The sequence below is a fragment of the Carassius gibelio genome, chromosome B7 (assembly GCF_023724105.1).
Source record: "Carassius gibelio isolate Cgi1373 ecotype wild population from Czech Republic chromosome B7, carGib1.2-hapl.c, whole genome shotgun sequence".
Taxonomy (NCBI): Eukaryota; Metazoa; Chordata; class Actinopteri; order Cypriniformes; family Cyprinidae; genus Carassius; species Carassius gibelio.
This window is the reverse complement of record NC_068402.1, coordinates 39549072-39575247: the sequence shown is the minus strand read 5'-3', so window position 1 is coordinate 39575247 and position 26176 is coordinate 39549072. Positions and strand designations below refer to the sequence as shown.

Below are 26176 nucleotides of genomic sequence, written 5' to 3'. Positions count from 1 at the left end.
TTGTGTCTCGTCTCGTTGTTTAGTTCGTCACCTCTCATTCTTCACGAAAATAAACATAATTTCTCTTCACCTGTTTCTCTGCCAATGAAATACATCTACTGAGAACATTTTGATATTTGTATTGACTTTTACAGCAGAGTAAATGATGCGCACTGGAAAGTCTTAAATAAAAGTAAAAAGTAAACAAAAAAAATCTTTTTTTTTAAGTTTTCTTTTTTGTTCCAACATAGATGCAACAAGAAGTTATGAAAAAAAAAGTAGTCATCTATTAAGTATCTTCATTGCTGTAATATTTGTATGTGTGTGCGTGTGTGAGTGTGTGTGTGTTTTCTCAAGATTGCGTGCACAGTTTCATTTTCTTGTAGATGCTAGTCATCAGTTCCTCTGCACGTAAAGCAAACACTGAAACGCTGCGTGATTCATAAGTGCTGAGCTCCACAACATAAACAGATTAATCTTACACAATATTTGATATAATAACATATTGTTTCCAAGTCTATACAGAAAATATCACTTGACTATATACTGTATAACTCTCTAAAAAACGTGCATATTAATTTGTATTCATTAAAATTTCAAATGAATATATTTATTAAATTATGACATCTGAAATAACTATATTCTAATTTAAATACAAAATAATTATTGTGCAGTAATGAACAACCGGACAATAATTGATAATAAATATTAACACTGTTAAACATTTATTGTAATTTTACAGGAAATTCCTGGCAACTAATTGCCGTGAATTTACAGCAAGTAATATACAGGTAATATACATATATATGTTTTTTAAATACAATATAGTAATATATTTATACAGCAGTGCTACTGTGATTATAGTAGCATTATTACAGTAAAATGCTGTGATTTATTTTATTTTACTGTATATTTACTGCAACTCAGTTGCCAGGAATTCCCTGTAATTTCACAGGAGACAATTACAGTTGAATATTGTAATTAAAAAAAAAAAAAAAAAAATATATATATATATATATATATATATATATATATATATATATATATATATATATATATATATATATATATATATTGTTATATATTGTTATATTGTTATATCAAAATATAATAAAATACTGCAATCTATCTATCTATCTATCTATCTATCTATCTATCTATCTATCTATCTATCGTGTGACTGAAATGTTATGCCCCTTAACATACTGTCCGGCCGAAGCGACGAGCCATAATTATTTAATTATAATGTTTATTTCATTATAATGTCAAAACCCATTATAAACGTGATATAAACATGATTTCTAGTCGTGTTCTCTTTTGGAAGGCCAAACAAAGTCGTTTCCCTTTTTAGAGAAAGAAACGCTTCAATTCAAACGGACGAACAAACACATGGGAGCGATTTCAAAAGCATAAGGAGCTGTCTGTTCTGCTCTCTTTAGCTCTCGATCGACCTGGATGTTTTAGGCAATATTAAAATCCTGGCGGGGACGTGTCCCGTATGAACAGTGCATATGGCCACCCTGTACAGATCTTCTTCATTCACCAAGAGCTTGTAACACTCCAAAGAGAAAGGAGAAAGTAAAATCACATCTAATGACTTTAACCCCCAAAATTTACTTAATGAAAATTGTAATGTTAAACTGCTGTCTGTCAGACTTTTCTGTGTTTACATAAATGTCTTGCAGGGCAATACCAACTCTGTGTTAGACACTAAATAGCAATAGCTTTGTCTCCATCCAGCTTTTTAATGCACATTTGAACCTTTTGAAAGCAAAACAAAAATCCTGAATGGAAACGGTTCAAATTCACATAAAATATTCTAATGTGAATAAAACTTTTTACGTGGATTGACTCGCTAATAAATGCAACATAAATGCACATTTGTTGCAACTCTATCAGCTGTTTTAAGTTGTCCCTTAAGTTTTGATCCCTCAGCGTTTCATGACTACTCTCCTGTCCATTTCTGATTTACATAACACAGCTGATGGATAGGGTTTATTTGCCAAATTTCTACGAATGCGCTTAAAAGGTGCAAAGGAATTGAATGGAAACCTGTCTTTTGACATCAATGCATAGAGTATCATAGATCCTAACAATACTGAACAAAAAGAAAGTGATTCATGGGATGTTGTGATATGAGAATGATCTATTTTCTTTATAAGTGTTTAAACCGTTTAACCTTTAGTGCTTGAGGCCTCTTTAGGATACTGTTAGTTAAACACGTAGACAGCGAAGGTCTTCATTCAGAAGGCTGTTGTGGGGCCGGATCACAGTTGTCCCTTCCAAAGACATTTAATAAGATACAATATGATATCAAACACCACTGCCTCCTTTCATTTTCATTTTCATTCGTTAAACATATTAATAGCCGCAGAAATGAAGTTCAGGGAAATGTGTAAGCCTACATTCTATAAAACGAAATATTAATCAAACAGTAGCCTATTGTCTTTTTTTTTTTTTTTCATTTTAACATATTAATAGATTAACTGACAACCCATTCTCACTCCAAAGGCGTCAAAAACCGAAGCATGGTCAAGCGCCCCTAGCGTCACTTTTATGACGCCAAATGTGCCTCTCGGCGTCGACTATCGAAGCACTACGACCTTCATTGCTTTCAATGGGAAACTTTTGGCGTCAGAATTCGACACGAGGACAGGAGATGTTTATCGCTATGAAATCACGTTCAAGAAGTCTCATTCAGCACACATCGCGCGATACTTGCTATCAGTTCCACAGTTTGGGTGAGTAGTCGTATATACGCTCTTTTAATGCCTTTTATCAAATGTATTCTGTCTTCTTTATTAATCAGATTAGTGCCATATGTTTAATCGCTGTATTATATCGGTCATCCGCGGCTGTCTTTGAGTTTCATTGCGTTTAAATAAATGAACACAGCTGCTAATTAGTGTGATTAAACTCTATCTGTCACGTGACGTGCCATAGACCTTCGATCCGTTTTATATTATTATTAATTTCAGGATCAATGATGTAAGTTGTATTTGTTGTAAAATCATGGTAATCACGACACAATAATAAATGAAATGTGAAGTTAAAACACAGTAAATGGGACATTAGTAACTGTAACTGTAGTTTTACTATGATATATTAATAATCAATACAACAATACAATAATCACCAAACCAGCTATGTTTGTATCACTGTAATGCTAGTGTTTTTATGTGCTTTTATATGACAGATATCACAGTAATCATGTGTTCTGTACCATGCTTTTAATACCTTTTAATGTGAATCCAAAAAAATTAAAAATAAATAATAAAACATGTATTTTTCCATCTTGCAGTTCATTCATATCAGTTTATATATATATATATATATATATATATATATATATATATATATATATATATATATATATATATATTGCTCACAGATCATTATTAACATTCTGTATATAATTCAATTTTATTTTCTCTCCCCTTTTTTATTATTTATATTTTTAGCTGAAAAGACGTAAAGGCAGTCAGCCCAGTGGTGTTTCTGGAGAGGGATTCCTTCAGAAATGGAGAAGACAGAAAGCTGCGGAGGCAGATATTTGCAGCAGTAAGTCTGTGATAGTTTGTCTCTTTTATCAAAAATTCCTGCTGTTATAATTTGTACAGCATTTGTTGTTTCTTAAACTGTTGCACTGTCCAAATACCCACACTTGCCATCTTTTCACTTGACCACTTGATTACTTATTTGACATCTTTCCTGTATTTGGCCTAGTGTTCGAGTGAGCATGATGACCACAAGTGTGTGTCGAACTTTTCATGACCTGATGACTGTGTTTCCCAATCCTGATCCTGGAGAACCCCAGCACTGCACGGTTTTGGCGTCTCTCTTATCTGCCTTGGAGTCTTCACTGATGAGCTGATGAGTTGAATCAGGTGTGTTTGATCAGGGAGACATCTCAAATGTGCAGTGTTGGGGTTCTCCAGGACCAGGATTGGGAGCCACTGCCTTATGGGACACTTATGTGTTTAAAGAGATTTTTAATATCTAATTATCAATATTTCACATACTGTTACTAAACACATCACAGTCTTAATAATCCAGTTTAACACTTGTATGATATTGTACAAGCCCCAGGACGGTCTCATCTGACACTATCAAAAGAATTCATATGACTATAGCTTGTTATTAATTACTTGCTTTCAATAATGGATTCATTTAACATTTAAGTTTACAGCATCTTTACAGAGGCTGCTTTTATGGTCTAAACAAAACACAGTGTAATGTATAAGTTGAATGTAATGTAATATTTCTGTTTTACAGGATTGTTTGAGGATAACACTGCAGTTCTCCATCATGCACAAGGACTCACCTCGTTAACTCTTTATCCCCCACACACACAGATATGGTCCCTGGATCAGTGATTAGACTTTGCAGTGGTTAGATTTTTGCAGAAGATGTAACTTTGTTTTATTTATAAGCTCATAATGAATACATTACAGAACCAGTGATGAAAACAATAGTTAAAAATAGTATTTTTCGTATTGATAAAGCATTTTGTTCTCTTTTTCAAGCTTCATACAGTGAACTTTTTAGACTTTAATTAAGAGTTTTAGTAAAGGAGATATTCATACACAGTCATCCCCTAGCTCCAGTCATGAAGTGAATTCATGATGTTATTGTCAAAGCTAGCAGGTGTTTGTTTTCCTGAACACTTTCTCTGTCTTCCATTGTTCAGACAATCAGTGTTTATTTGATGCTGTGCTGATTGAGTTTTATAGATGATATTGCACACTTGACATTTATGTCTTCATGGTGTTTTTTGTGAGTTTGAAACATTTACATTGTGTTGTATAACATTTTGGTCAATTTAATTTTTTTAATAAAATTGATCTTTTTCCAGTGTTCTCTGAAAGACATACTGTATTTACTGTTTTGTTTTTTAATAAAAGCATTTTCATTTGCATACTGAAAATAGTTAATGTTTACAACATAACTGCCTTTTTATTCTTTATGGTGGCAAAAACGAGCTTGGTGACAGAGGATGCAGTGTAGTAATTTGGGCATGTTGTCTTTAAATGAGTTTGACATATCAATAAATAATGGAAGATCCTTACAAAAATATGCATGTTTATTATGCTTTATGTATTTATTTGTTCATTCATTCATTCATTCATTTATAATTTCTGTTTTTATTCCTAGGGTTCAAATGGTAGAGAATGGTAAATCACAGAAACACAAATGTGAACAATTTTAATTTTAAAACACAATGTAATATACAATGTAAATTTTAGAAGCACGTCATTTGATTAGTAAATATATTTGTCTTTGGTCAAAAAAAAAAAAAAATACAAATCTTAAAAATGTGTCTTATATTTAATGAGAGGAATCTATCTGTTGGATACAACTGCGACTGCTGGGCATGTGCACATCAATATTGCCCGATTTTTGTCAAGCTGAACAACGGAGGAAGGTGAAGACGTTAATAAAACAGAATCTAATAAGTAGCAAGCTTAATCTATTGTTAACCGAATCTATCCCTTCAGCCGAAAAACGAAAGACATCTGTCATACATGGATAAGGAAGTGTGACGCTGCTGCTCAGCTTAGATGCCATTGGCTATGACTTTTCAGGACAGTCTGTGGTTGGACTATCTTTTAACCCATATTAAACAGCGCATCATGTTAAAAAGTATGTTTTGCTCCTATCATCACATTAGTAATATATTAAGTCAACAATGAAGTGTTGCTATCTTGACAAAAATGACATCTTTAGCGAGATCCTAATCCTAACCCTAAGCATAACTTCAATGAACTACAAAAAACAGCCCCCTAGTGTTGCCTTTCTATAGATAGAACGACGGAGGCTTGTGGGTAATGTAGTTTAAAACTTTTTATTAACGAAACTAAATAAATTATTTATTTTAAGGTAAACTGGATATCTAAATATGTTTATTGTGCAAACATCTGTGATATATTTGAGAGGCAGGCTGAAATGTGGTATTTTACAGTGAGCAATATTTAAAATGCTTTTATGCCAGCTTTCCACTTATTTCTGAAAACTGAGCTCAACATTATTTTATCAGCATAGCATAAGTAATAATCCTGCCCATTTTCTCTTTGATATGTTAATTGGACTCTGATTTACAGCCATTTGAAATGCACAGTTTTGGGCTCTTCCGGGGGGTGCTACTGGGCCCCTGGGGGTAGCAGGGCAGTAAAACCTACATATATGTATTCTCCTCATCATGAACAACAAACTGAGCTGAGTCACATTTATATCTGACAGTTTTCACAGTCCTCTGTTTTCTATTCTATTCATCATGGCTATTATACCTTTTGACAGGACATTGTGAGGCCATCTGATGAAACATGGAAAAATTAGAAAGAAATGATTTAATAATGAAAATAATAGATTATTTCTTTGATTTTTGAAGTAAATGGCAAGAAATATAATGGATGAACCTGCAACAACTTGCCATTATCTATTCCCCACTGTAAAGCAGTAATCAAGGACAATGTATACACATTGTGATACTTCACTATTACACAAGGACAAATTCATGTAGTGCTAAGAATTTTAATTTATATATATATATATATATATATATATATATATATATATATATTAGCATTATATATAACTAATTAGCCGAAATCAGTGTAAAAATGTCCTCCTCACCCCCGTATCTTGCTCCTCAGGTGCTGGACATCAGTAATGTGTGTGCTCTTGGTTTTAATGCAGTACAAGATCCACGTTGATCATTCCTGCTACATTCTCAGTTATCCCTTAAGTGTTTGTAACAATAAAGCCCATGGCACCATCTTGTAATGCAGAATAATTAATCTTGTAACTCCCTGTATTTCACAAAAAATGTGCATATTTGTTACTAAAATATAAAAAAATACTTTCTGGTGTACTGATGTCCCAGATGTTATTAATCCGATCAAAAATGTTCATGTCTTAAATAAAAAAATAATCCCAATAATTAATATGTCGTTTTTCCAAGTCTAAAATAAACACATATGAGCCTACCTAGTAAAATGATGTATTTACCAAGAATCTTCAGAACACAATATTCACCATTTTCATTTTATTGAAGCATAGACTATAAAGTTGATAAAGTAGCATCAAGACAAATAAGATTCAATGAAAATAATTATCATCAAAGATACATTAACCTCATATATAAATCAGTTCACACGGATGAGTGATGAAATGTCCTTAAAAGTCACACAGTCCCATCCAGTCAACTGTGATACAGATCATGTGATACATATAAGACATGTGATACTGTTTCAGAAAATAATGATTCCCATCATCACATCTAAACTGGTTTCATCTCCCCATCGTGTTCTTCTTCTCTCGTGTCTGGAAACAGTTTGTGGTTGATATCCAGCACTGATGTGGTGTAGCTTGTTCTCAGCCAGAGGATCTCTCAGTCCTAACATCCCAGACCTGGTCAAAGTGAAACACACAATGCAGAAGAAGTTGTTTAATGGACAGAGAGCGCAGCTTATGTTCTGTGTGGTTTTAGCAGGGTGAGCAACTATGACCCTTGTAGTACTGTACACTTACCATTCTTCAAGCTGCTTTAAGACCTTTTGAGAAGCTTTTTCTCTGAAGAGAATTTACCACATCCTCTTCTTTCTCTCCTTTCAAGAGCATCACTTGGTCAAAACCCCTAATTTGGCTGATGAGATCATCTGTACAAATAAAAATACTGCAATAAATATGTCATTCTGCAATAATTAAGAAAAAGTTACAGAAGCAAAGGTCTTGCTCATGAGACATTAGCATGTGTAGTTCTCAGAGACTCTAGAATTAATCTGTTGTTGCAGTAAATGTGTTTTCTTCCTCTAGAATCTTTCTCCAAAGTTCCTGACTTCTCTCACAAATGTGTTTTAGTCTGTGCAGTGTAAGGCCTGGCTTCAAACCAATCAACTATCAATTCACAATTTATAACATAACATTTACAAAACAATGAAATAATGTCAATTGGTGTTTATATCAACTAAACCAATTTCATGATACTTGTCTGCTTTTAAAACAGGTGGTGTGTTTTTAAAAACATAATATTAAAAATGTCCAGTCACACTTTGCTAACATGCTGTAATTGTAATAGTATAAAACGAAATCAAGGCTGACATGACCAGTTCTGTGAGAGATCATCATAAAATGTTGTATAACATTGCTTCAACACACACATACCAAAGGACTTCTGTTTGTTTGAGCACACGATGGCCGTCTTCATTTCTCATCCTGAGCAAATAATTTCCTTGGTCTTCCTTCTCTTCTGTGAAACAAGAAAATCTCTACTTACTCTCTGTGCAATTAATATTGCTCATTAAACATAATTAAGTTAATTTAAAGTAAGATTCAGACCAGAGCATTTGATGAGTAAATGTTGATTAAAAAATATTCTAAACAAATGTACCTGGGAAGAGCTGATCATGGCAAGATTCGCTGAGACTCAGTAATAGCTCTTTTAGGTTTTAGGAAGGTTTGTGAGGGTTGGCTCTTAAAATAGCTGTTGAGCTCGATATTTTAGACCTGAAAAAGAAGAACAGCATTATCTGGAAAAAATCCTGTAAGACAGAAGGAAGGACATATTATTAATTACGTGCAGCTTGTACATTACACCTCTGTAAAGATGCTGTATAATTAAATGTTAAATGCATCCATTATTGAAAGCAAGTAATTAATAACAAGCTATAGTCATATGAATTCTTTTGATAGTGTCAGATGAGACCGTCCTGGGGCTTGTACAATATCATACAAGTGTTAAACTGGATTATTAAGACTGTGATGTGTTTAGGGATCATTTTTAAGACTTTGACCCTGTCCAGATACCCACACTTGCAGTCTTGGCCACTTGAGAGTGTGTGTACGTGACAGTGTGTGCACAAGACTGTCCCCGGTCTTAATAATGCCAAAGCACAGCGTCCTTAACACACACTAAACCTCTCCAATACTGCTCCGGAGCGCTATACAAAGCTTAGTGTATCCCATCATGCATCATGTTTTGGAATAAATCGTCAGACTTTTTGCCGAGATCTCACAAGAGGTCATGGAAAGCTGTCCAATGTACAGTATGTGAAATATTGATAATTAGATATTAAAAATCTCTTTAAACACATAAGTGTCCCATAAGGCAGTGGCTCCCAATCCTGGTCCTGGAGAACCCCAACACTGCACATTTGAGATGTCTCCCTGATCAAACACACCTGATTCAACTCATCAGCTCATCAGTGAAGACTCCAAGGCAGATAAGAGAGACGCCAAAACCGTGCAGTGCTGGGGTTCTCCAGGATCAGGATTGGGAAACACAGTCATCAGGTCATGAAAAGTTTGACACACACTTGTGGTCATCATGCTCACTCGAACACTAGGCCAAATACAGGAAAGACGTCAAATAAGTAATCAAGTGGTCAAGTGAAAAGATGGCAAGTGTGGGTATTTGGACAGTGCAACAGTTTAAGAAACAACAAATGCTGTACAAATTATAACAGCAGGAATTTTTGATAAAAGAGACAAACTATCACAGACTTACTGCTGCAAATATCTGCCTCCGCAGCTTTCTGTCTTCTCCATTTCTGAAGGAATCCCTCTCCAGAAACACCACTGGGCTGACTGCCTTTACGTCTTTTCAGCTAAAAATATAAATAATAAAAAAGGGGAGAGAAAATAAAATTGAATTATATACAGAATGTTAATAATGATCTGTGAGCAAAATATTTATATATATATATATATATATATATATATATATATATGAAAATAAATAAATATATATATATATATATATATATATATAAAATATATATATATATATATATATATATATATATATATATATATATATATATATATATATAAAATATATATATATAAAATATATATATATATATATATATATATAAAATATATATATATATATATATATATATATATATATATAAACTGATATGAATGAACTGCAAGATGGAAAAATACATGTTTTATTATTTATTTTTAATTTGATTTTTTTTTTTTTTTTTGGATTCACATTAAAAGGTATTAAAAGCATGGTACAGAACACATGATTACTGTGATATCTGTCATATAAAAGCACATAAAAACACTAGCATTACAGTGATACAAACATAGCTGGTTTGGTGATTATTGTATTGTTGTATTGATTATTAATATATCATAGTAAAACTACAGTTACAGTTACTAATGTCCCATTTACTGTGTTTTAACTTCACATTTCATTTATTATTGTGTCGTGATTACCATGATTTTACTACAAATACAACTTACATCATTGATCCTGAAATTAATAATAATATAAAACGGATCGAAGGTCTATGGCACGTCACGTGACAGATAGAGTTTAATCACACTAATTAGCAGCTGTGTTCATTTATTTAAACGCAATGAAACTCAAAGACAGCCGCGGATGACCGATATAATACAGCGATTAAACATATGGCACTAATCTGATTAATAAAGAAGACAGAATACATTTGATAAAAGGCATTAAAAGAGCGTATATACGACTACTCACCCAAACTGTGGAACTGATAGCAAGTATCGCGCGATGTGTGCTGAATGAGACTTCTTGAACGTGATTTCATAGCGATAAACATCTCATGTCCTCGTGTCGAATTCTGACGCCAAAAGTTTCCCATTGAAAGCAATGAAGGTCGTAGTGCTTCGATAGTCGACGCCGAGAGGCACATTTGGCGTCATAAGAGTGACGCTAGGGGCGCTTGACCATGCTTCGGTTTTTGACGCCTTTGGAGTGAGAATGGGTTGTAACTGAATAAAGACCAAAGATTACCTGTTAGGTTTACCCAAAACAAAATATATTGTATTCTTAACCACTAAAGAGACCTCGCTGATCGCGTGGAGCTCACCGTCTCCGACATCAGCGAAACATATTCTTAAATAAGCGCAGTCTTTATAAATAAACCACATATTTGAGTTTTAAACAACTACATTTAAAAATTATCAAAAGAAATGGCGGTTGAAATTACAATGCTGCATTGCCACTCCCGAAAGTTCAGTAACGTTACCTTTGAACAAGTACCTCGCGAGCAGGGACTTTCTGAGGGGCATTTTTTTTACCCATAACTTTATTTAGATCATGGTAGCTGCGGTGGAAGCACACCGAATTCCAGCCCAAAGTCCATAGTTTCTGGGTAAAGTTCTTGTTCACCAGTATTAATATATAAAGACTTATAAAACAGATTTTATGTTACATACCTGAGACATGTTCTTTCTTCCAAATTTTTTTTTAAAACACTTCTGGTACCGTCCGTTGGCCGCGTAATTTCAAAAGTCAAACAGCAGCGATCCCACAATGCTATGCGGTGGCTGTAAAAAAATGCTTCTACGGTGTAGTTACAATAATATTACAGGACTGTCCGTTAATTTCCCATCATGCATTTGAATTTACAACAAAAACATGAATACAGTGCGTTGTTGTTAAATTTATTGTAAAAATTACATCAATTCCTAACAGTGTAGGTTTATTAAAGACATACCATACACTGTGTTGCACGTTATTATGGGTGTTTAATAAATGTTGTGAACTCAGATCTTCAGATATCCAGATAATGTTTGTATGTGATAATAGTTTATCACCTTATATAATGACACTCTTAGATTAAAATAAGCTGCAGATGTGATCTGGTCCCCGGTCACATGATGAGCATCAGTATACGCCTCTGTGTGGACTTCATTTCCCTGTAGTATGAAATAAAGAGAATAATTACTGCATCCTGTTCAAATATACATTTGAGGTGTGTTGATACAGATGGTTTCTGTGTGTTTAGCCAAATGATCCATCTAAAGTAGCTTTGTCTCGTCTTTGTGTATGAAATACTTTAAACAGTTCTCAGTCAGATTAATAATCATTTCCACAAATCCAATATTACATTATTCTTGGTTTCATGATTTTCAATATTTTGACTACTTTGACTTTATCATTACTATCATTATTATTATTTATTTCATTAATTGACTCTTATTATTTTAATAATAGTTTTTAATTATGAAATTATGAAAAATTAAGTAAAATAAAAGCATAAATAATTTAAAAAGAATGATTGTCCCTTTATTTTATTATAAGTATTACTATTATTCATTTTATCTTTTCATTTAATCCATCCTTTAATTGGAGCAAAGCAAGCAAAGGTCTGGCTTGCATTTCTTTTCTTGAACCTTAAATATTAGAATTTCAGGAAAATATGAATTTGAACTTTGCATTCACAAAATGTACACAGAATGTAATCATCAAGGAAGATGACGATCATGTGATTCCCGTCCCTTCCCTTCGACTATATAAAGGACCTTTCTGTAGACTCTCTTCTGTTTTCAGGCAAACAGACAATTTCAGAGATTCACCATGAGACATTTCATTCTTCTTCTGTTACTTTTTCTGTATGTTTCTTCACTATGAGTGAAGTTGTAGATAATTTTGGTAACTGCAGACAGTTCTTCTTGGACAATACCGCTCCTGTCTTCACACCAGAGGACGTCTCTCTCAAACCCATCTGTCAGTGTCTTCTGGATGACAAATCTCAGCCAATTTATCTTTATGCAACTTTGTACAGCACGAGTCTGAAGATCCCCGTCTTCTCGGCGTATGTGTACAACCGCAGCAGAACCATTGGGAGATGTGACGCCTGGTACATTGAACCTCAGGTAAATGCTGTCCACATCTATATTACCAGAGTAAGATTAAAGGTGAAGTTTGTCATTTTGAGATATTACAACTGGTGTATTTAAGTGTTTGATGTATTAAAAAGTCAGTTTTATTTAACATTATTTTTCCTCAATCCCTTTAGCTGGATGTACATTCTACCAATGATAAATGTATGTTGTCCCAAGGTAATGGTAACAATATTGGCACTAATCAGGCTCTGAACAGCGACTATCATAAATCTAAGTATGACAGAGGTCATCTCTATCCTGTGCTCCACACCAACAATCATCTGCCACACTGACCAACGCAGCTCCACAGAAGTTGACTTTCAATCGTGACACATGGAGGACACATGAGGTGGAAGTAATAAAAGACCTGAACTCCTGTGATAAGGCGTATGTGGTGACTGGTGTAGTTCCTGACATGGACGTCCCTAAACTGAAGAATAGAGTCTATGTGTCAAAGTATTTCTGGAGAGCCACCTGCTGTCTGAAGGATGGTCAGTACACAGGGTTGGGCTACTATGGACCGGACGAGAAAGGCAAAGTGAAGACTTTAACAATAGAAGATCTTAACAAAAAGCTCTAAAAATGTTACAAAGGTACAAATCCCATTTCAATTTTTCCAGCCCTAGATAAAAAAAAAAAAAAAAAAACGAATAGAAAACGTGGGCGGGAATAAACCTGTGATGCAGTTCATTGAGATTGTTGATATGTTCCTCTTGTGTACCTTTGTTCTTCTTTCATATTTGCCCTTGAAATATGTGTTTGAAACTCCATAGATAGATCATAGAAATGTGTAAATTAGGCCACATTTCCAGTTCCCCATCCTCTTTGTCCAGACGGACTCGTGGCCTTGTGTGAGTCTGAAACAGCAGGCATGACTGTACTACTGTGCATTACACGTCCATCTCTGCTTGATTATCTGATTTCAGACCAGCAGATGGAGACAGAGACTGACACCGCAGATTTCAGCACTAGCATTTTTATAAAGCCTTGAATTACTTAAGAAATATGTTTAAATTCATATTTTCCTCACAGCTCAGATTTCGAGATTTGGGAGTGCTGTACCACTTTTTGCTTTAACAGTCATAACTAACTGGGTTCTCAAACTTTAATATACTGTACATTTCTTCAATATATACATACATTTCATAATATACATCTTCTTCAAATCAAAGTTGTAAATACAGAAATAAACACACACACACACACACACACACACACACACACACACACACACACACACACACACACACACACACACATACAATGCATGTATAAAATAAACAAAGCTAGTCTTTGATGCATGATTTGGGGGCACAGTTTCAGATCAGTTTTGAGATCTTTTTGCAGTTGATCATCATATTTATTACCAGCAGATGGAGACAGAGGCAGAATTCAGGCTTATTCAAGGACGGCTTTTATTTATTTAGTATTATTATTATGATTATTATTATTGTATTTTTCTTTGCTTGAGCTATGTGTATCTGAGGGAGAATGGGAAAATATCATATATGTGTGTATACAGTACATCTACAAGAATGCTGGCCGGCAAAATAAAGAGAAAGATCTTTCCAGAAATTATTCTTGAGCTATTTACTGCACTGCTGTGAAAGTGAGGTGAAAGTATTTACAATATTTACGGGAAAATAACATAACAATGACAAAACAAAAATAACGGTAGGATGGGAGAGAACGAGAGCTGCCAAATAAAAGAAATTAATAAAACAAACAGCTAGCTTTTTGTAAAGTAACTACCAAAAGAAAATTACAGTACGAAAAATAATGCCCTAAACTTCACTAACTACATTAAAACAAAACCAAACCCGTACAGCGGGTGGCCCTCTCTCCTGAGTGTGTGTGATACATCAGAATGACCCCACATGAGGTCAGTGTGTGTCACGTGACCTTCACACCTTTTTAACATTTTATATTTAAGTTATAATGTTGAACAGTCAAGGACCATCACATTCTTGACAGGAAAACCAATGGGTTGTGATCTGTAAATACAGTCACAGGTAACGGAGGCGAGCCAGCATACACTTACAAACATTGTGAAACTAAAAGAAGTCCTACAGTTTCTTTTTCAATGGTTGAGTAATTGATCTGATGTTTGTTGAGTTTCCGTGAAAAATATCGAACAGGGTGATCCCGACTCCTGAAGGAGCATGGAGCCTGCATCTAAAGCACAAGCAGCAACTTCACGTTAAAAAAATCAGGAAAAATTCAGCTCTTTGAGTACAGGTTCTGTAAATTATTCACATTGTCAAAAGCTTGCTGTCAAGACTCAGACCACACAAAGGCCCAATCCCAATTCTATTTATACCCCTTCCCCTTCACCAGAGTGTCATGGGTAGGGGAGAAAATATTCCTCTAAGGATTGGGACACAACTACCATGACGTCACACGCCATCATTCGTCGTCTAGCTCTTATAATACACACATATACTGGTGGTCATTAGAGCCTTTAATTATCGTTCTGTATTAATGAGCTGCTAACTGACACACACACACACACACACACACACACATACATATCGGAAATCGCGCAGCTCACACATCCAGGAGAAAATAAACTTGTCAACGCTGCCCCACGACATTTATTAAATACAGTTTAAATACTGAATCATTACATTATATTTTCCAATGAAGAGAGGATACAATAAATGTTTTTAAGTAAACTCAGTCTAAAAAGATAAACGCACAGACGCGAATAAACGCAACCTTCATCTCTCTCTCTCTCTCTCTCTCTCTCTCTCGAATGGGCAATATTTGAGAAAACGGTTTAGCGATTTCTGATTATTGGGGGATTATCCTCCATCAGTGTCTACAGCAGTTATCGCCCTGATCAGACATATGCTGTTGCACTATCATGTAGTCTTTAATGATATGACGAATATTAGCGATTTTTTGCAAACATTTCTTTGAGTAAAATGACCATTAATATGAACTCACAATTGAATGTAACATAAAACAAATGAATAATTTTCGTTAAAATCTTTATTTATGCCAAAAAAAGCTTACATTCATGTGTCTTTTTGTTCGCTGTAGCAGCCATGTTGCCGAGATAATTCATAGCCCTTCGTTTGAAGTGTGGTCCCGAAAAATCTTCGTTTGAAGGGCTATCTGGCCCTTCCCCTTACCCCTACCCCTCCAACCAAAAGAGAATTGAGACACCCCTACCCCTTCACGTGAACGCGCGAAACGGAGGGGAAAGGGGAAGGGCTAAGGAGTAGATTTGGGATTGGGCCAAAATCTATGGCAGGACTCAACAGACTAGTAAGAGTATGTACAATGGTTGAAAAATGTAGGCAGAAATTACGATAAAAAGTCATGAGCACTGTAAACTCAACAATAATGGAGACTTTTGGACTGACAGGCCGGACTTGACCCTGACCGACTATCTTGCCCAGGTATGTTAGGGTGGCCTTTCCAAACTCACATTTTGCAAGATTAATCAGTAAAGAGGCATTGGCTAATCATTAAAACACTGGCCTAAGCAGGGCCAGATGTTCTTGCCAACCAGAGGAATAAGGCACTGGATCAGGAAGGTAAGCATTACAGTTCGGTACTCCGGAGCGTTTCGTAATCCGAATGCCATGACCTTATATTGGAGAAAATCATCCGCTGTTACCCTATCCAGTTACCTGCAGTAAGTCTAACTTGGTTACAAATTTAGCAAAACCTAAATTGTCTATATACCCCTCCATCCTATGCAGGGGGTAACTGTCTGGGACTGTGTAACTGCTCCCTAAAATGGCTTACATAATCTAGTGTGTTTTCTTTTGGTGACTCATCTTCACTCCGCATTCCTTCTTTTAAAATGTTGAGCAGACACTAAATCTGCCGGACTAAACCCATGAACAGTCTCACGGAGGCCAAATAAAACTAAGGGGACACCTTCATCCCAGTCTTTACTAGAGCTCAGGCAGTATTTAACATTACATTGATTCGAGTGTTTGGTAAAATGTGATTATTATTATTCCTATGTAGTCCGATCTATTATAACCAGTGTGACAGATGGCATTGCTCTGGCTCATTGCTAAGAACTTTAAAGGTGATTTTCTCAATATTTAGATTTGTTTTTGCACCCTCAGATTCCAGATTTATTAAATATTTGTACTTCAGCCAAATATTGTCAGATCATAACCTTAAACCTTTCAGATGATGTATAAATTTCAATAAAAAAGACCCTTAAGACTGGTTTTGTGGTCAAGGCTCACACATATATTTTCATCACTCATCAGTTTCACATTCTGCATATTAGTTTTATTTCCCCAGAAGCTTTCATTTCATGGTGAAATGCTCATAGGTTTCACTTTCACTTGCATTTACATTGTTAATGTCCTGGAAAACTGCTTTGAAACGTCATGGATTGTTAAAAGGTTGCAACATGTCTAGTTTGACACCACAGCTGTAGCACTTGTGTTGTTCTCAGCCTTTATAATGTTGTCCAAAGCAAAGGAGCTTAAATTACTCCGTCAGTTTTAATTATACAGATAAGAGCAATACATCAATCGAATCTGGCTACTTTTATTTGTATACACAAATAATAACAACGTTAATGTGTGCTTTTATAAAATAAAGAGAACAGTGAAATAAAAAAGTGAACAAGTGTCAGGTTGATGACAAAAAAGAATGTCAAAAATATGTTGGATGCTGGTTATGTGATGCTTCTGATTTAATAAATGCATGTATATCAAAAGCTGTGATGCACACACCCTGAGCAAATTATGCAAATTAATGTAAAACTGGAGTGTTGTAACTTCTAGGAGGGGTTTCTTTTTCCTGGAATTACAGTTGATGCCAATGGAGAGAGATTGTGAAGAAACGAAACTGTACTGTACATAAATAGGAGGAGAGAGAAGCAGAAATTAAAGACAATCCAGAGCTGATACCCCGTCAAGGTAAGTCTGACTCTCCTGATCATTACTGGTGTTTGCAAAGCCTAGGGTCACTCTTACTGTAGCTCATGCTATTGTGTGTACTATTGTATTAAAAAGTATCAAACTTCAGTGATGAACATGATTCGTCCAATCGGACTTTTCTAATCCATCACACAAGCAATCAGCAAGATAAGATTGTTGGATAACACAAGGGAAATAAATATATTATTACTACAAAATCATAAAAGTTTGATTTTTTTATTTTATTTTTGTATTTATTTAAAGCTAGAAAATTATGGAACACCCATTATTCATCTGTCAGGTTTCTTTTTGGAAAACCTCTACTTCCTCAAAATGAAAAGGAAATGTTATTCTGACATGATATTGTGTTTCATTTGATTGTCAAAAAGCAGAACTAATGCCACCAGAGGTTTAAGGGTTAAGTACTAGTTGTTCTGTGTGCTTCAAATGTCTTTGAGACGCATCTTTATGATTCGTCTTGCTGTTTTTTCAGTCTCTCGTGCCATGGGTGCTGCGGTAAGAAATTATTTTTCTTTTTTCTTTTTTTTTCATGTAGCCTACCTGTCAGACAATAATCGACATAAATCACTCGAGCGACGGGATCTACAGACCAGAATATCATAGACAAGTGAGGGGGGATCCTGGTTCGCAGTTTCGGGGAAAGTTACTTTTAGAAGTAATGCATTTCAGAGTTGCATAACTCTCTAAAAATAACTTATTGCATTGCTTATGTTATTTTGCATTACTTTTACTCATCTGGGCTGGGGTTATATAAGCTATATTTTTGGAAAATGTAAAAGCCCTAAATTTCCTCAGGCTGAAGGTGATGGGTTAAAATAATAATAATAATACACATCTTATGTTTATTTAAAGTCATTTTTGCTTATTACTATGGTTGAATTAGATCAAAGGTCAGCAGCAAAGGCACTGGTTAATAAAATGGGATTGAATACGTATAAGATTTCTGTGCTATTTAACATATTGAATTATTGCAGGTTTGTGTCATATTCTGAATTTGCTTTTCACAGTTTTTATTCATTTTGAGGAATGCTGAATCTGTGTTTGTGCAAGTATGATGAGTAAATGAATGTGGAGATTTACTCTAAAACTATGTTCACACAATTTACTCCCGATTTCTCTCAGCATGGGAAAACAATGTAACTCTTGTTACTTATTTAAAAAAGAAATTAACTCAGGTATTTTCTTGTCAATTAAAAAATAATGAGTTAAAAAAAGAGTAATCTGATTACATAACTCACATTATTTGTAAACCCCAACACTGCTGGCTTGCAGCCAATAAATCTGTTTGTCCAATAAATCTGATTTCATTGGATCCTACAGAATCCAGCAGTAAACATTTTTTAAAAGTTGTACATTTTGCTGTCTGTCATCTCGCTCAAAAAATAAAATAAAACCACACTCCTAGAGTGTTTGTGATCATTTGTTTTACTGTAACTCATAGACAACTGTTCTATAATGGAGCTGCAGTGTTTCATGCAGCATCTTGGTAACACTTCTACCTATTGCACTGACACATGGTATATCAAATCAGGACCATGTTCTGATGCTCTCGATCATGTTTGATTAGCTTTTCACTTCGCTTCTTTTGTGCTTGGCCCATAATTGCTGTTTCAGCTGTAGTTATTGTTATTGTTGTTGATGTTGCTGCAGCTCTTCGGTCTATCCTTGAGTTTACCAGTCAACACAACCACAATGATTACACCCGTGGACATCTCTCGCCACCTTCAGTGCCCCATCTGCAAAAACCTGCTGACAGATCCGGTCTCAACCAGCTGTGGACACACCTTCTGCAAGGGCTGTCTGGACAAGCACATCAGCAGGTCCGACGCACAGTGCCCTCTCTGCCAGGAGCTGGTGACCACCAAACCCTCCGTGAACGAAGCGATCGAAGCCCTGCTGCAAGAGTTTCACCAGACTCAGCTCCCCAACCTAGACCTCTTCTGTGGAGAAAGAGATGCGATTCCATGTGACGTCTGTGACGAACACCTCACGTTTAAAGCCGTGAAGTCCTGTCTGATCTGTTCGCTCTCCTTCTGCGACGAGCACCTGAAGCCTCACCAGTCTATGCCGAGGTTCAAGGGCCACAAGCTGGTGAATCCTGTGGTGAAGCTGGATCAGAGAGCATGCAATACACACGGCAGACCTCTGGAGCTCTACAGCAGATGTGAGGAGCGCTGCATCTGCACCTTGTGTGTGAAGACGGATGGAGACGTGATACCTGTGGAGGCCGAGCGAGGCAGGAGACAGGTGAGAACACACAGCTGTCAGGAAACAACACAGATCAGTTTTCTCACCTGAGCGGGTGTTCCAAACGTTCCCTAAAAAGAACAAATACAAATTCTATTAAGTGTGAAAAAAACAGCAGCATTTAAATTAGTCAGATGCTTTTATCCAAAGAATAAAAAAAGAAAATAACAATGATATTGTACTTTTTTTTTTTTGCAAAAACTATAATGCTATATCCATAATACTTTAATAACACTGATTTACAATATAAATTCTGTAACCTTCTGATTTTATATGAATTGTGTACTCAGAAAGCGTGGTGTGTGTCTGTGTGTGTTTGTACAGGCCATACAGCAAAACACTATTGAAGTGATGGAAAGGATGATCAATCAGAGGGAAGACAAACTTGAGGAGCTTAAGGAATCAGCTGCAAAACACCAGGTACATACGGAACAAAATATGCAAATATGTATTAAAATTAGACAAGCAGTTTGGAAAATGCATGAATATGAAGTGAGTGAGTATGGAACGAGACACTGCGTCCTCTAGGGGGTGCTATGGGGAACACCTCATCGTGACCCCGAGTTGGCCGACGACAGCCTCTGATGTGACTACCAGCGTGACTATAAACAGGCACCGGGAGAACACGTCATTCACTTCTTCGTCTGAAGCTTGCGTCCGAAGCATGGCAGGGAGCTAGAGGACACAGTGTCTCCTTCCCTACAACGGGAACTATGGTTACATTCGTAACCTGAGACATTCCCTTCGAAGGGAGCACTAAGTACCTACTGTACCATTTCCACGGCAGTTATCCCTGGGAAGTTTAGACGTCTGTCTGTGACAGTACCCCTTACGGCCAAAGACCTAAGCTACATACCAAACTTAATTGTTAGGGCCACGGCCCGGGGTAGAGCTGAAGGCTTGGAATCAGGAAGATTCCTTTAAAGGGATACGGCTAAGAACCCTGTCTTTCCTGTCACACAGGAGTTACCGCTAGCTTACGCAAAATCCTGCTGAAAGAGTTGTCTCAACAGTTCTCTAGAAGCAACAACCTGTTTAGATAGGTATCCGAGGATACATAGCTGGAGTGGTGCCCAAGATGAATGGGGCTTTTACCAACTCAAGAAAGGGCACGAAGCAATCGCGCCAAGCCCTCACCTTATAGGATTTTAGAAAGTACGCAGACAACTAGCGTGCAAACTAACCATAGTGTAGATTACAGAAAGTGGGCAAAGACTTCACGTGCACACTTACCATAGCATGGATTTCCAAATACTGTTCTAAGGAGGGCGTCTCGTGGCACTCTGACAGAGCAGCTCATAGATGGAATGGTGCATCTCAAAACAGTATGATTGAGAGTCATCTGCTCGATCAGTGGAAACAATACTGAAGCACTCTGGGGGAAAAAAAAACAGAGAACTCAGTCTCATATTTTCTTTTTTTAATGTCCTTACATTGTCACCTTGTTAGCGCATTTTCATGGCAAGTCCAACTTTGCCGTGGCGCGATCCATAACCTCTAACAGCTCTACATACACAGGGCAGGAGAACTTTACCATTTACCATTTACCAGAACCGCCATTATGGTGCGAAAGGGAAAATCCCTCTTTAAAACATTCAGACAGATCCACCTGTATTCTCACGAGCTCATTCTCCTCCGTGCCTGAGCAGGGACAGGTCCTGAACCGCGGGAAGCAGATGGCTGCCTTTTTTTCTGACTAACGCCGACATTAATGCACACATTGTCTAAACGCTTGCTAGTAGTCGCCATGATATAGAGAGAAAGATCGCTTTTACCAGTTCTTTCAGATGCACGCTTCAAACAGAACAGTCAGTGAAGACGAAGAAGAGGATGACGTGTTCTCCCGGTGCCTGTTTATGGTCACGGCGGGAGTGACGTCAGAGGCTGTAGCTGTTTTTTCAATGTATGCTTCAGACACGGGTCACGACGAGGTGTTCTCCATAGCGACCCCTAGAGGATGCAGTTCAAAGTTCCCTTGAAAGGGAACTAGCTTTCCAAAAAAGACAAGGAAAAGACAATGAGCTGATTTACAATGCAAACCCTGCCACATTCAGCAAACAACACAGCCTGACACATTTATGTAATCATAGTGTATATTAAAATGTATGTACATATAAATGAATTATATATTACATTTTAGATTTTTTTCATATTATTTTTTTCATATCATTTGGCTTGACCTAATTTTCAAAGATAATTTTTTCTTCAGATTTAGATTTAATAACAACACTGATCCAGACTCAAAGAAATGATGTAAAGCCAGTCAATCCTATTAGAGTTTTCCAGACCTAGAAAATGCATGTAATTGTGTCCACCATGCGTTCACTCTTGACAGGCTCTGCTAGAGGAGGAGCAGCAGGAGATACAGCAGGTGTTTGCTGCACTGATGGAGGCGCTGAGGAGCACAGAGGAGAAGCTGCTCGCTCCTCTGGAGGAAGGAAGGAGGTGCTTGAAGAAAGAGATGGACGAGAAGACACAACAAATACAAAAAGACATTCTTAAGTACAAGGAATCCATCGAGACTTTGAATCGCACCAAAGATGAGGAAGATGACATCCTCTTCATCCAGGTTAGTCAAACTTGACTAACAACTGAAGTAAAACTTATAGTATATTTACTAAAAGTTTAATGTGTGTTTTGGCCTTTCTCAGTCCTATCCGGCCGTGCCAGCTGAGTTCTCAGATGACTGGACGCTTTCCATTGACACCGATTTAAACTTTGGCCCAATGAGCAACATAAATGCAGAGTTAAGGAATGAGATCGACACACGTCTGAAGAAACTCTGCGCTGCTGGTGAGAGATTATATCTGAACGTGGTGATGCAATCGCTCAGAAATGGCATTTGTATAGACTTATCCAAACTCATACTACACTCAATGTAAAAATAAAAATTAGTTTTTTAACTCCTGTCTAACTCTTCATTTTGTTTGTGACTGGTTACACCTAAATTTTTCAGTTGACCTTATTACATTCATAAAATTAAATTCACACTAATTCAGTTTGGCCAATTGAAAACTAGATGGGATCAGTCAATATAAAAATTTGAGCCGATTTTTTTTTTTTTCAGTGCTGTTTTCAGATGCTTTACTGCATTTTAAATGCGATTAAATTAAAATGCATTGCAGTATACATTTAATGTAATTTTGTTGAACTTATAGTGTTTAAATCTTCATATGTAATCTCATAATTACATTTACTGTCTTTGAAATAAGTACCGCTGAATGTCCTGAAGCATTTATAATACACTAAAATATACTTTAATGCAATTTATTTTGACATTTTAAAATGCATTTTAAAGTAAAACATTTTAATGTGACATTTTTACAAAGGTAACTTTTTAAAAGTGAACATGAGTGTTTTTCAAGTTCTTTTTAAGTCACTTAAGTAGCATTTTAATCTATTAATATCATATTATCTGCAAGTATAGTTTTAAAATATACTTTTAAAGTGCAAATTCAAAACAATTAAGTGAACAGTGTCAAGGTGTATTATGGTCTCATACTTGTAAATTAAATTTATAAATTTGTTCACTATTTATTTATTTTTACAGAAATTAGAAGGATTCACAGCTTCTCAGGTATGTGTGAAACAGTTTTTGAGCTAGTTCTTGTCGTTGCATGTTTACAGATCTCTCGTTCTTTGCAGAATCTCACACATGCAGTAACTGAGAATCTCTGGTCTTTGTGCAGTAAACGTGACTCTGGACGCTGAAACGGCGCATCCGAACTTAGAGGTGTCTGAAGACGGTAGAGAGGTGTGTGACAGCGGAGCAAGGCACGAGATCCCGGGCGGCCCGCAGCGGTTCGACCTGGTCGGAGGAGTCCTGGGGAAACCTCTCATCACTTCGGGAAGAGCTTTCTGGGTGGTGGAGGTGGGGAATAAAGTGGGCTGGGAGCTGGGGGTTGTGAGCGATACAGCGAACCGGAGAGGTAAAGTGTCCTACAAACCCAGCGAGGGTTACTGGGCCATCACGCTCTGTGCTCAAAGCATGTACGGAGCTTTTGAAGACCCTCCGATCCAGTTTCAGCTCCCCTCCAAACCCCGGAAGCTGGGAGTGTTTGTGGACTGTGAGGAGGCTCTGGTCTCCTTCTATGATATTGAGGCTAAGTCACACATTTACTCGTTCAAACACTGCAAGTTTGACGGAGCCATCCGTCCGTACTTCAATCCTCATCCCAACGCTGACGGAACCAACTCGAGCCCGTTGGTCATTTCTCCTCTCAGTCAAACCGAAATCTCAAGAGCTCATGAGGTGTGAGGATGTTAGCGTTCAGTGAGAACGACATGATTCCCTTTTTTTTCTGTCTTTGTTTTCTTCTTTAGTGTGGTATTTAGAATTTGTATTTTTTTAAGAATATTTTAATGAACAGGGTGCTGTCCTTCTAAATGCATTTATTTTTATTTTTATAATAATATGATGTTTCTATTTTATTAAACGTTCTATCTATCTATCTATCTATCTATCTATCTATCTATCTATCTATCTATCTATCTATCTATCTATCTATCTATCTGTGAAACGGCAATGCAATTATTAAACTAGGCAATTGTATATGAATGTGAAATGTAGCATTTATGCATTTATTTAATAAAATACAGGGAAAAAATGGATTGTGTTTTTTGATAAGACAAAAAATAAATAGTCATATTGGGAAATAGTATTACAAATTAAAATCTGTATTCTACTGTAATATACTGTAAAGGTCCCATGACATGAAACGGCTGGGCGATACTGCAAAAATGTCTATTCTTTATTTATTTATTTTTTTTAAATCTCATGATTTTATCATGATTGATCGTCATGTTAGTGTTTGAGCATTACAGCCAAACTAATGTCCCTATAACAGAGACAAAGCTTGTTATATTAACGTAACAAAATATATATTTTTTTGTCATTATTTTATCTTTGTTATTTAAAAAAAAAAAAAAAAATAGAACAAAGATACACATTACAAATACACATAATACACAAATAAGAATAAACTGTTTTATTTTCAGGTACAATAGTATTTAGCAGAAGCATTCAAAAAGTTGAGTGAACAACTAAAGATAAAACACAATATACGTTGATCCTACTAAAGCAAGTGTTTTAAAGTTTTTCAGTCAAGAGTATTGAACTGTCCCTTTAATTACAGTCGGCAGCATGTGCAGTACTGTCCCTTTAAGACCTACACACACCTGATATACAGACATGCATCTGTTTCTTTCAGTTGTTTACTTTCATATTAAACATAACCAACTGATGCTGTACATAAACCTTGTGTTTTTGACAAAACATATCTTAGTTCAGGAATCAGGCACTGTTTGAAGGGTTTTTGTGCGCATGCTTTGAGTGTGACGTCACATCAGAACAGCACACACATAAAACATGTAAAGAACCAGTAGGGCTTTAAAGCAAATGCAAACATGTACTTTTGTGAGCGCAGTGCAGTGTCCCATGAGAGGGTCTCTGGGCTGAAGGTGTCCTGAGCAGAATTATATTGTTCTGCCCCCTCCCCAAATTATTATGGAAGTAAATAAATAAATAAATCACCTGCTATATGGGTCAAAATAGAACTTTAATAAAATATAAAAGTAAATAACTAAATTGTAATTAAATTGAATGATTTGCAAATTACAATTTGTAGACAGTCGCCTATGGCTATAATTGTACTAATTCAGTTGTCTGATTGATTTTATAGTCTCTCCGAGAGCAGGACAGATGAGTGACTTACACACGCAAATCCACAGCGAAGAGTTTGCTCGTTCAAGAGAAAACAGTGCTGAGCGCTCTCAGAAAAACAATGACTTTTATTTATAACTGCCTGCATTAGTCACTTTCTGAAATGTGGGCTTGAGTTTAATATTTGAATGGGGAGAGGTTTGATAAAACAGTTGATCATAAGATGAAAGCATTTGAAATGTCAGCATTTGAGTGTAATTAAAGAGTTCAAGAGAAAGATGAGTCAGCCAGGCCTTGACACTCCTCACACAGTTATTGTGTGGCAGCCGCAGGAAAGGAATGATGGATTCTGGGTAAACCTGCCTCAGGGTCAGGTCAGGTTTGATCTTGCAACATCATGATAAAAAAATATTACATTCACTTTGTCAGTTCAGCTGAAAGTTCACAGTTTTGTTGATCCTGGAACAACAGTGTTATCAAAGAAACCTTCTGTCACCTCAGAAGTAAGCATAAACTATTACTAAAATCACTTCACACAGAATACACACACACACGCACACACACACACAAACACACATATACTGTATATATTCATCTGCTTTTGTAATGAACCCATTGAGTATCTATCGTTGACGGCTTTCCTTTGCTCTTCAACTGAACTGTGTTGAGCTGTTAACACTGCTTTAATGAAAAACGTTTTTCACCAGTG

General features: G+C 36.1%; 1 protein-coding gene, 3 long non-coding RNA genes and 1 pseudogene across 5 annotated transcripts; 3 read left to right on the top strand and 2 right to left on the bottom strand.

Annotated features, from left to right (window-relative positions):
• Window positions 1-2253: 2253 nt before the first annotated feature.
• On the top strand, window positions 2254-5149 carry LOC127962417 (uncharacterized). Its single transcript, XR_008154582.1, has 3 exons — window positions 2254-2720; window positions 3441-3540; window positions 4255-5149. It is a non-coding gene; the product is annotated as an uncharacterized LOC127962417 (long non-coding RNA).
• Window positions 5150-7009: 1860 nt separating this feature from the next.
• LOC127962421 (uncharacterized) lies at window positions 7010-7638 on the bottom strand. Its single transcript, XR_008154585.1, has 2 exons — window positions 7510-7638; window positions 7010-7389 (listed from the first exon to the last, which is right to left on the bottom strand). It is a non-coding gene; the product is annotated as an uncharacterized LOC127962421 (long non-coding RNA).
• Window positions 7639-7776: 138 nt separating this feature from the next.
• LOC127962414 (uncharacterized) lies at window positions 7777-10729 on the bottom strand. Its single transcript, XR_008154578.1, has 4 exons — window positions 10484-10729; window positions 9485-9584; window positions 8369-9319; window positions 7777-8227 (listed from the first exon to the last, which is right to left on the bottom strand). It is a non-coding gene; the product is annotated as an uncharacterized LOC127962414 (long non-coding RNA).
• A 1467-nt stretch (window positions 10730-12196) lies between these two features.
• Window positions 12197-13447, top strand: LOC127962606 (endonuclease domain-containing 1 protein-like; annotated as a pseudogene).
• Window positions 13448-16163: 2716 nt separating this feature from the next.
• LOC127962346 (E3 ubiquitin-protein ligase TRIM21) lies at window positions 16164-24414 on the top strand. 2 transcript variants are annotated; one of them, XM_052561919.1, is made up of 9 exons: window positions 16164-16282; window positions 17403-17537; window positions 18031-18053; window positions 19209-19805; window positions 20130-20225; window positions 22141-22374; window positions 22457-22598; window positions 23356-23382; window positions 23495-24414. In XM_052561919.1, exons 3-9 carry the CDS (start codon window positions 18042-18044, stop codon window positions 24061-24063), a joined length of 1677 nt encoding a protein of 558 aa, XP_052417879.1. In that variant the 5' UTR covers window positions 16164-16282; window positions 17403-17537; window positions 18031-18041; the 3' UTR covers window positions 24064-24414. The 2 variants fall into 2 exon arrangements, with proteins under 2 accessions (XP_052417879.1, XP_052417880.1); XM_052561920.1 differs by lacking the exon at window positions 18031-18053 and having other exon boundaries at window positions 16171-16282.
• The last annotated feature ends 1762 nt before the right edge of the window (window positions 24415-26176 follow it).

What these genes read in the sequence shown, in the direction of transcription:
- LOC127962346 (XM_052561919.1), top strand. An exon ending in GAAGAAACTCTGCGCTGCTG is followed by an intron (nt 22,599 to 23,355) that starts GTGAGAGATTAT and finishes TTATTTTTACAG; the next exon opens with AAATTAGAAGGATTCACAGC. An exon ending in AAGGATTCACAGCTTCTCAG is followed by an intron (nt 23,383 to 23,494) that starts GTATGTGTGAAA and finishes GTCTTTGTGCAG; the next exon opens with TAAACGTGACTCTGGACGCT.